This window comes from Ammospiza caudacuta, chromosome 1 (assembly GCF_027887145.1).
Source record: "Ammospiza caudacuta isolate bAmmCau1 chromosome 1, bAmmCau1.pri, whole genome shotgun sequence".
Taxonomy (NCBI): Eukaryota; Metazoa; Chordata; class Aves; order Passeriformes; family Passerellidae; genus Ammospiza; species Ammospiza caudacuta.
The window spans coordinates 18,674,070-18,685,579 of NC_080593.1; the positions used below are offsets into that span (position 1 = coordinate 18,674,070).

The following is an 11,510-nucleotide window of genomic DNA, read 5'->3' on the forward strand; positions in this document are numbered from 1 at the left end:
TTAAAAGAAGAAAGACTTCACGTCTCCACTAGTTCCATTGCCTGAAATAGTTTTAATTAGGTCCTCCTTCAGGACTTTGCTTTTATGGGTTCACTGAAAAGTCACTTGGCTCACCTAAGGGTCTCTCACATCATGGGAAAAAAAACCCTCAGACCTTATTTGAAGATTCATGTTATTTTTTGCTTCCCTTTAGAAGGATATGATGATTTTATAGAAATGTGAGTTTACCATGATCAGTCATGTCCATCTGTGTTTCTTAGTGCCACAACTACTGCTCAGAATAGGCAGTCAGGTTCAGGAGAGCACCTCATTTCACAGCCTCAATACAACTAATGATGATAGCTGCAAATGTGAATTAATGCACAGATTTTTTAAAATTAAAAATACAATAAGCAGATCAACACACCGCACTAATAATGAAAAGACAGACTGCCAAAGAGTTAAAACAAAAATATGTATTTTATCAACAATGATAACAGCTGGGAAACAAAGCTACTACAGCATAAATACTAAAATTTGAGTTATATATTAAATGAGAGTTTTCCACAAGCATGCTGTAGGAGCAGAGAAAGAATGTTCTGGAAGCCAGAGAGAGCCACCTCTCACTGACCAGAGCTTGGTTTGAAGTTCAATGAAATGCTGTTGATACAGAACCTCTGCCCAGAAGGTGTGGGTCCATCATCAAACACATGGCCTAGATGGGCATCACACTGCAACAGAAATCATTACCACTTTATTATTGTATTGCTGCAAAATGACAGAGTCATTTAGGTTGGGAAAGACCTCTTATTCACAGAGCCCATCTTTGACTGATCACCACCATGGCACTCATTGCCATGTCCAGTGGTTTCTTGAACACCTCCAGGCATGGTGACTCCACCACCTCCCTCAGCAGTCCATTCCAATGCTTAACAACCCTTTTCACGAAGAAATTCCCGCTGATGTCCAGCCTGAAGCTCCCTGGTACAGCCTGAAGCCATGTCCTCTTGTCCTGTCTCCATTGCCTGGGAGAACAGCCCAACCCTCACCTGGCTGCACCCTCCTTTCAGGCAGTTGTTGAGAGTAATGAGGTCTCCCCTGAGCCTCCCTTTCTCCAGGCTAAGCATCCCCAGCTCCCTCAGCTTCTCCTCATCAAAGTTGTGCTCCAGACCCTTCCCCAGCTCCATTGCCCTTCCCTGGCCTCTCCCCAGCACCTCAATGTCCTTCTTGTACTGAGGGACCCAAAGCTGAACACAGAACTCAAGGTGTGGCCTCACCAGTGCCAAGTGCAGGGGATGGATGATCTCTGCCCTGGCCCTGCTGCCACTCCATTGCTGAGCCAGGCCAGGATGCCATTGGCCTCTTGGCCACCTGGGCACTCTGTGGCTCATGTTCAGCTGCTGTTGAGCAGCACCCCCAGCACCTTTCCCTCCAGGCATCTTTGCAGCCACTCTGCCCAGGCTGGAGCTGCAGGGGTTGTTGTGAGCCAGGGGCAGGAGCAGGCCCAGGCCCTTGGCCTTGTTGGGCCTCAGAGCTCTGGGCTCTGCCCATCAGCGCAGCCTGTGCAGATCCCCCTGCAGAGCCTTGCTGCCCTCCAGCAGCTCAACACTCCCAGCCAGCTCAGTGTGTCTGCAGGGCCTGAGGGTGCCCCGGATCCCCTCACGTGGATCATTGCTAGAGACATTGAACAGAGCTGTGCCAGCACTGAGCCCTGGGCAGCGCTGCTGGTGACCAGAAACCATTGTCATTGCATTATTATCATTGGAATTATGGACCAACATTATTATTACTGTGCTATCCTGAATTAAGAAACTTCCATGATTAAATCACTGTGGAGTTGTGTGAGTGGGAGAGTCCTGGGGAGTGACAAGGAGTCACATTTTGTTAGTGGGCAAGTATCTGCCCCCAAACAAGCAGATACCAGAAGAGACATTCAAAAGGTATTATTGCCAGAAAGTATAGGAAATAAATGAGAGGATCTAAACATCTCAATATGTCATGAGAATTTCAAGTTAATAAGTCACTGTAGGTCATTCTCACAGATCAACTGAGGATTCCCCTCTCAAATTACTGACATGAAAATATTAGACACAGTATAGCTATCAGTGACATTATAAAATTGGAATGTCTTCAGCTGGGGTTCTTGAAGGTGCTTGCTGCATATGGCTGCAAATGTGAACACTTCCAAGATAAAGGGCTGCATCAAATTCTGGTTACATTTGCAGAGGTACCTAAGCCTGCTGCAAGCACACTGAAGGAAGTATTAACAATCTTAACAGTTTACAAAAACAGACACACAGAGACATAAAAAAACCCCAAATCCAAGATGCAATTCATTAAATTCAATTGCATACTTTTATACTTTAACATAAGTAAAAAAAAAAGATTCAGGCTTGGGAAGAAATGGTTAAAGGTGACAGTTGCTTAGAAAAAGAACCTGGGTATTACAGCAGGTTGCAAAATAAATCGGTGTCTGTGTAATATGGTCTGTGGAAAGGTAAAGGTGTAAGGACAGGAACATAATTTCTAACACACCTGAACAGCCTCTAACCCTGCTGCAGGCTGGGCCCAGCTGCATCCAACCTTACACTCTACTACAAGAAGGAAAAGGGTCAGTTGGGAAGGATGCAGAACAGAGCAACAGAATGGCGAGCACACTAAAAAGCACTGCATAAAAAGGAGCAGCTGAAGGAGCTGGAACTTTCTAGTCTAGAAAAGAGATGACTAAGAGGAGGGAAAATGACTGAGGGAGTCAAAATAGCTAGAAAAAAGAGAAGGGTACCTTTTGTGAAACAAGAGAATCCACAGAAAATAGCTGTGGAGATGCAGAGCACAGCTACCACCCTGCAGGACAAATAGCAATGGCTGCAAATGGTTTCAAGGGCTAGTGTCTCAATCTCTGAATATTTTAAGAACATCTACAGCAAATATTTAGTAAGGCTGAAGGAGGAAGAACTGTCCCTATGATGAGCCAAATGCATGGACCCTATCTCAGTCTCTTCTACCATCTCTTGTCACACCTTGCAGCACACCTTGAGTACATTTTCTCTGCGAGCTCCAGCATTTGGCTATACATACACAATTGCTTTCCCCAGTCACATATTTTTCTTCAGCTCAGACTTGGAAAGAATGGCTCCAGTGATACTGTAATTCTCACTTTGTATTTAGGTAGATTCATTTTGGTAAATTCATGGGCACAAAGAAAATTTGTCTGCTAAGTTTTGTGTCTTTGTGTATCATCTCCAAAATAAACATACCTGTTTGCAGACAACTTCAGTTCTTCTTAACCCCAGGGAGTTGTCTGGTCGTCTCACAATATTGGTGTTACTTTCATCTCTGCCACAAGTACCATAAGCCTCAGAAAAAGATGGCCATCCAGTGCCAGAATTGTACTTCTTCTCTGAGCTGTAGTGGAAACCAGATCTTCTTGTTAGTTAATAGCAGAGATGTTACAAAAGAGTCTGCTTCTATTAAAGAACATTGGTTTCTTCCCTCATTCCTGTGTTGTACCAATATTGATATTTGGCCCAGTAGAAGTTTTCTCATTGGCATCAAACTGTGCTGGAAGCTCTCTTCCAAAGGGAATTCTCAATCAGCTCACAACAGGAGATTTTGTCTCACTGTTTCTATTTCAATGTCAGGTTGTTATTTATAAAGTTTAGAAAAGGAGTTTTTTCCTGACAACTGTGCTATACTAACATTGTGCTGTAGTGTTTAGCTGAATTACACCTACAGAGCTGCAGTTTGAAGCCTGGCTCAATCCAGCAGTCCCAGAGAAGAGAGTTTGCAAGAAGAAATGAAGAGTAGACAAAGGCTGGGCTGGCCCACCAGACCAGGCTCGTGCCTGATGATGATGGAGGCTTTGTCTTGCAGTCAGCCATCAAGCTGGTTTGGAAAATCAAACAGAGCCTTGCTCAAACCATCAATCAACCAATGACAAATCCTCACAGCATAAAGATCTACTTTTCCCAAGAGATAATGGCAGCCATAAGAAACAGTACAACAGACTGTCAGCTTGTGGGTGCCCCTGTTAACATCCAGGGTGACCAGCCCTGTTTAGCTGTGTATTAAAACCCAGAGTGTGTTGGCAAATATGATCAAAATACATTTTAGAGATTTGGTACAGAAATGAGATAATCCCTTTTGTTTAAAATTGTGCAAGTTTTGACGGCAATATGAACCTTCTCTCATCAAAGAGGGACCTAGCATGAATTAGAACAAGAAATTAAGATAGGTTCACATACTTCTCAGATTAGTAATCTGGAGACTCACCACAACCATTTACTCACGATTTCTCATGGTTTTTTCCCAGTTTTGCAAACCCAATGCTCTTACTGGCATCTAGTGGTGGATGGAGACATCAGCACCACTAGCAGCTCGATCAAGGGGATTGAAAGGTTAGCTACGACAGAATTTAAAACAAAGTATGTAATACACATCATGTATATTTTGGTGGGTTGTTCACACGGCAAAGAAAAAACTGAAAATCTTAATTGCAGTGCCTTTTAGAAAGATAAGGCAAACAAACTGGACAAAAACCTTTAAAAATCCAAGCCAAAGAGCAGTGCATGAGTCGGCATTTTTATAATCATCTGTACAGGGCTGTCGCTGAGTAAAGCAGCTGTGGAAATAAAAGAGGATTTGGTAGCACAGAATGACCAAAGGCTAGTTTTTGTGTGGGCTGTTGCTTAGTGGCTTACATCAACACACAGATAGCCATGAGAAATGTTCTCCTTCCCTCCTCTCCATAAAGCTGGAGAGAAACAGGGCACAGCACAGGAGCAGCCTGCTCTGAAGCAAATGCAGTTTGCAGACTCTGTGTTTGTGCACCAAGGTCCTCAGGGCTACAGGCCTGTTTGTTTCCAGCTCAAGAAGGCTCCCTGCTTTCCCTGCCACAAACCCACAGGAACACTGTCCCTACCAGCCACAGAGTCCCCAAGAATGACCTGAGGGACACAAATCCATACATGACTTCTGAGCTTCCCTGACATACATCTGTCCTGTTTCTTTTTATCAAAACTCTTTTATTTTTTGACATAGGAATCCTTCTGTTTATTCACACATAGATACAAAGATCCTCTTTGAAAACCCACAGAGTCAAGGAAGGTCTTTAACACTGTGTGGGTTTTGCATCTGACCCTGAGTGACTCTGTCCCTTACATGCCACTCACAATACTTAAGTTTATTGTAGATGTTTTCCACTGCTAAAGGAACAATCTTTTGAGCTGTTAAACTAGCTCTCAACAGAAATGGTCTCTGTGTGGTTTTATTAAGAGTAATATCACTTAGACTCCCTAATAGAAACATTTTAGTACCCAAAAATATTGCTGTTCAAGATCATATTTGTCCTTTGAAGTATTTCACCACTTAATTTATGGATAAATGGACTTTCCCTAAACATATGCATTAGATTAGACCTCAACACACCATTCCTCCAGCACATGTCATTTACTTTGATCCCTGTTTCAGTTGTCCTGGATGGAATCCAGATAATTCTAAAAAGTGCTTTTTGCTGTATGAATCTCAGCTGTAGGTTTATGGTTTGATGAAGGTTTGAGATTTCATTAAAGCACCACAAATTGCTATCTGTAAAGGTTAGGGGTTTGTTCCATGTATTTCCAACTCTTTCAAATGTATATTTGGTAGCAGAAGGTACTAAATTATGATTTAAATGTATACACACATGTTTCAAAGAAAGGAAGAAATACTTCATGTTTACATGCAGCTATTGATCTAATGCATTTGAAAAAAACAAAAATTCACAAGAACATTTTTAATGGACTAGGAAAAAATAAATATGATGAATGAATCTCTTAATCAATACCACTTCTCCCCCTCATTGCTTGTGATCTCCACAGCACAATATCTCCATGGAAAATATATTTTCAGGTGATTTTTCACATTTAATAGTTTCCTTTCTTTTTTCCTACAAGATTTTTTTTTTCCAGAAAGTTTGGCCTTTTTTGTCTGTGAGGCTTAGCATTATCTTGTGCTGCAAAGGAAAGTGCTTATATTCCCTGAGAGCTGGATAGTGCAAAGGGCAGCCTGGCTGTTTGGTTATATTGCTGTTTTGTTACCAGTTTAACAACAGAAGCAATTCCCTCCAGTGTTTGTCTCTCCTCATGTTGGCCTGTCAATATCAATTGTCTAATATAAAAGGGGCCAAAATTGAAGGAAAACCTGAAGGAATGGAAAGAACTCTTCCATAGCTTAGTACTTTACATTTTCTCTAATTTATCTGAATTTTCCAGAGGTTTTTAGGTTTTATATTTCTCTTCAGAGTATTTTGTGATGCTGAGCAAACACCAGAAATTAATTTATTTGGAAGTATTCATTAGCAAACCTCTGTGGAAAATAATACATTTAAGCAAATGCATGTTTGCATAACAATAGTTTTCAGCACTTAGCCAAAGGAAAATAAAAATTGTGTACAATTAGTTTAATTGCTTAGTTTAGGTTTATTTTCAATACATTCATTACATTTTCCCCTCCTTTCTTACTAGCCAGATCTCTTGATCCTTAGCATCCAATTTGAAGTTCTGATCTGTGATTCATCCTTTAAATCAGCCACATTTCATTCAATTCTCAGTTGGGAATAAATAATGACTATTTTCTAGACCAAAAATAAGAGAAACTGTCTTTCCTTGTTCAGTTACAGAGAACAGAGCACTCTCTGCACATCCTACTCCAAGGCACTTTATTTCCTTTTACTTAGACATTAATGAAGTTGCAAAATACATAGTGTTGTAAAGAGCATAGAGGTTAACTGTGCAATCATTTACAGCCAGGCTTCAAAAAGTAGATGTAACCAAAAAGGCAAGAATAGTGGGATTTAATTTAGAGAACAAGGAGGGGGTGGGGGTGGAGAGAAGGTCTCACTGCAGTGTGAGGGACCCAGCAATGGGAACAACACAACAGCAGACAAAGGCAGACCATGGTCTCTCCAGCCCAGCAGCACGAGTGGCAGAAGGTGAGTATGGAGGAGCACAAGAACAGAGCAAACACACAGTGATACTCATGCATAAATACGTGGATTTTGCAGCAGCTTGTGGCTTAAGGACCTTTTAACCAGAAAATTATTATCAACTAGAAGGAAGTGTGTCAGGAGAAACAGGCAGACTGCAGCCTGAAGCTGTGTTCTGGCCATGGGCAATCCTCATCAGCTCAAGGAAAAGGCATACCATGGATCTGTGCCACCACAGGCATCCTGGAACACTTACACACAGCCCTTGGGCACCAAGGGATTGTTCTTCTGACCAACATTTTCCATACCATCCATGAAAAGACATTGCCCTTCCTGCCACAATCAGTACATGTTAAAGATGCTGGGAAATCCAGAGGCTGTTACCTGAAGAGGGGGGCATTGCAGCACACACAGCAGTATATTCCTGATTCTGTGTTATTCAGATAGATCCCACTGAATGGCTTTTCAAAAAGGAAGGAAAAAAGAGAAGTTAATAATGTAGGTCTTTAAAAGCTCACCATCTGGAAGAAGCATGTAGGAATCAGATTCAAAACAGGAGAAAAAACATAAAAAGAAGGCTTTGCAGGGGGGCTTTGAAGAACAAACATTAGCAGCCTGAAAAAATGAAGGGGAGGATACCTTTGGGCTAGCAGTGAAGACTACCCCCTACCCCCACAAACTTTGACACCAGTCAGATGCATAAATCATCCAGGTACCAAAGATGGAGTCATGACCTCCAAGAAACTGGTGAGATGTGCAGTATCCCAAAGGCCAGGGCTCTGCTATGGACTGCCACAACTTTAAAGTGGCTTTACAAAGAGATTCTCCTCCTCCCTGCATGGTCTGGTACTGGGATCCCTATTTTTCAGATATGGATTTGGGCACAGATCACAGGTACATGCTCCATGTGTGCAGAAGTCCTGTCTCTGGGCTAGGGACAGCCAGCACTCCACCCACAATGCTACATGGCTTCCTTCCCAGGAGGAGGAAATGCGGGGACATGTGGGTGGGTGATCTGGCACCTGAGGGAGAAGCCATCCCTTGAAGGGAGTGCTATGTTTATGATTTCCACGGCTAATCTACATATGGCCATAAAAAGGAGGCTACAGGATAAAAATATCTGAGGATCTCCCTGCCCTCTGGACAGGCCTCTACTCTCACCACACAAACAGTTAATCTGGCAGGAAAGTATCCCAGAAAAAAAATCCAATAAAATATGAAAAGAATGCAGAATGTTTTTCATCTGCAAAACAGTCTGGGTCAGAACAAAATCCACCCTGTTCCGTATGTTGAGTCTAACTTTCATCCACAGGAAGGCAGGGGAAGTCCTTGAATAAAGGGAGTGGTGAGAGCTCCCCAGGGCAGGTTTTCTGTGCCCAGCAGGCAGAGGAGGTGGCTCACTCTTGGGCAGCATCAGCATCACTGCTCACCGGTTCTGTTCCTTTTCCTCGTGTCACATAGAATTGCTCCGGAGTCAATTTTTTTTTCCAGTCAGTAGCAGCAGCTTCTTGAGCTTGTTTAGTGAGGGGATCTGTGTCTTCAATTAGATATGGAAAGATAGTTTAGTCAGATAGCTTAGATTCCATTGATGCTTTCCATCATCATCTCAGTTCTCCAAAAGTTTCTGTGGGTACAGACAAAGCACAGAGGGCAGTTCAGGGGCATGGGCAGGGGCACGTGCAGGACTTGGCATCTGCTTTCCATTTGGAGTGCTACATCCAGTGAGCTGCTCCAGCAAACCACTTGGGAATGCTTGTAAAGGAAATGGGCACCTCTGAGCCCAGGTACCACCCACTCTCCCAGCACAGCCCTCTGTCCTGGCTCAGGATAACCCCTGGTCTGCCAGTGCTCCTTCTTTATCCTTGGATAGCACTAAAAGGTTTGGCAAACCTCTTGGAAACCCTTAGAAACCAGAAGTAATGTTCATCTGTGGGCTCTGGAACACTGGCAACTCCCACAGGCTCCAGTGAAAAGTGGTGCTAAGAAGGAGGACTGGAAGAAAGCATCACCTACAGCCCAAGAGAAATGGGGCCACAGTTAAGTGAGGGACACACAACAGCAGAGCAGAAGTCGCCCATCATGGTGCAAACCTCCAGCAACACGTCCTGTGAGTTTGTACACACCAAGAACTCTTGTGGTGGTATGGGATTGGCAAAGAATTAATAGACTGGCTGAAAAACAGGGAGTAAAATAGTTTAATACTCTCCGAATCAAAAAGCCTGAGGGGGGGGGAAGTGCCTCCCAGCCTGTCTCCCATCAGCACAGGATCCTTGATAAACAATCAGCTCCTGAGGAACGAACCTGAATTCATCCCTTGCAAGGTAGAAGTGAGACTGGGGGCAGGGGGAAATTAATTTGAACATGATAGTTTAACCATAAAACCTAGAGCTTAGCTGGCCAGTTCAAGACAAAAACCTACAGCAGGCTAACGCAGCCCTTCCTAAGCGGCCAGGAGCCGGCGAGCAGGGGCTCCTTTCCTCTCCCCGTGCGGTACCTGTGTCTCTGTGCGCAGCGCGGGCGGCGCTCGGCAGCGGGGAGCGCAGCGGGAGGAGCGGGCGGCGGCTCCCGAGCATCCTCCCGGGCATCTCCCCGAGCATCCTCCCGAGCATCCTCCCGGGCATCTCCCCGAGCATCCTCCCGAGCGGACGAGCCGCCATAGCGGCGAGGCGGCACCGGGAAAGATTCCGGCCGTGTGTAATCCCTGCGTTCCACCTAAAGAATCAGACCTCATAAAAGCTATGAGTAAAGCACCCGCTTAAATGCCGATGCAGCATTTGCAGGTAAAGGTTTCAATCACTTCTTACCCAGAGCAGCTTAAAAATGAGCACTCGCTGCAGCCGTAAACGCAACAAAATCCCGTTGAGACATTTGCTTGCAGCTATTCTAGGTTGTTTTTAAGGAGAACAGGTCTGGTACTTGCATGCAAAAGCGCTCTTGCTGTCCTGGATGTGTGTTACAGGCACTGCTCTCAGCGCTGTTGCTCGAGGAATGGCGAAGGAGCTGTGCTGAGGCTTTCCTGCTTTCTGCCATCTGAGGCTTTCCTGCAGTGATTTGCAGTCACAGCTGCCTTGGCTTGGCCTATAAATATACCTGTAATCGGACACGTGTGTTAGTTTGGCAGCCCATCCTTTAAAGGTAGATCTAAACACAAGTTAGTTTTCTAGATTAAGCCTTAATGTCTGCTTCTCTTCCAATAATTTAATTTCTGATTTGGAATTAGTTCATAATTTCAGAAGAATGGGGAAGGGTTTTGATTACATTAGACAACAAAGCTAATAATGATGCTAATAATAAACAAAGCTAATAATAAATTTACTTTAATTTTAATCTAGTTCTTCTAGCCTAATTCTAAAACCAAAGCTAAAAAATAGTCCTGTGTAATCAGTCCTGTATATACACGTTTGTATTGAACCATCCTTATGCCTTAGACAGTGAGTTCCATGGCAGCTGAGGACATCCAACACAGCATCTGATCAGTACCACAGCTGCAACCACTGCCTCTGCTGGGATCCACAGAGCACTGCAGCACAGCACGATGTCAGCGAGGCTCCCCCGTGCTGCAGGGGGGAGCAGGGCACACGGCTGATTTATGGCTTTGTCCTGTGCAATAACACACGGTGGAGTGAAGGCAGAGTACCTGGATAAAAACCCTGGAGGTGTGATGCCTGAGAGTCCTCAGGACTGTGGGTCAGGCTGTCAGAGCAGTGTTGCTGGCAGGGAGGAGAGGGCCTTGCCACCCCACTTTGGTGCTGGCAGAAGGCAGCATCCATGCTATAGGCAGAGGGACAGCATTTTTCCATGTTCAGCCATTTTGGCAAGTGATGATCCTGTGATCTTTCCATACACTTTCTAGCTTGCCCCTATGGCATCTTATTTCAGTCATTTAGCCATGGTTCAGGAGGGAGGTGGAACAGGTTAGGGAGCCTTTGGTGAGGAGAGGCCCAGTCTGATGCATCCCCAGTTCTGGCAAGTGGCTTGAGGCCAGAAAGTGGTAGCAGGTGACAGTGTCACTCCCAGCCTCTGTCTCCAGTTCTGTAGAAAAGAGGTATTTCCCTCACATTCCTGGTCTTAATCTCACTCAGATGGTGTTTGCTCCTGAGGAGGACAGGTAATCAATAGAGTTCTCCCTGAATTATCTGAGAAATGAAGGAGGCTGAGAGAAAGTAGTTACTCCTGAAACTTGCATGTTTTCATGTAATTGACATCGATTTAACTGGTGCTTTTTCTAAAGACAAAATTAAATAAAAAATGAACTGTCAGTGTCTTTCTTGCAGGTCTCTTTTACTGGTACCATCCCAAAATGCAGCAGTTTTGAGGCAGTGGGAACTGAACCAACACAGTTCTGCTGCTGTACCATTTTCCCCAGATTCTGGAGCGGGGAAGTAGGGGTCTGGGGGGCAGTGGGAGCAGAAGGAGCACAAGGCATCAGGCTCATCAGCCCAAGCCTCATCATCCTCTCAGTTACCCCGTTCATTACAAGCCACACATTGGTTAAAATGAGGGGGGTGGTAGAAGAGGCAGATCCCATTCATCCCAACAGCTGTGATCCATATTTGAGGTGGTGCAT

The 11,510-nt window shown here is 44.3% G+C and overlaps 1 protein-coding gene across 1 annotated transcript; it reads right to left on the reverse strand.

The window, feature by feature from the left end:
- Window positions 1-324: 324 nt before the first annotated feature.
- MSRB2 (methionine sulfoxide reductase B2) lies at window positions 325-9,618 on the reverse strand. The gene is made up of 5 exons (XM_058818747.1): window positions 9,438-9,618; window positions 8,374-8,480; window positions 7,328-7,404; window positions 3,237-3,384; window positions 325-710 (listed from the first exon to the last, which is right to left on the reverse strand). Exons 1-5 carry the CDS (start codon window positions 9,598-9,600, stop codon window positions 603-605), a joined length of 603 nt encoding a protein of 200 aa, XP_058674730.1. The 5' UTR covers window positions 9,601-9,618; the 3' UTR covers window positions 325-602.
- Between the last annotated feature and the right edge of the window lie 1,892 nt (window positions 9,619-11,510).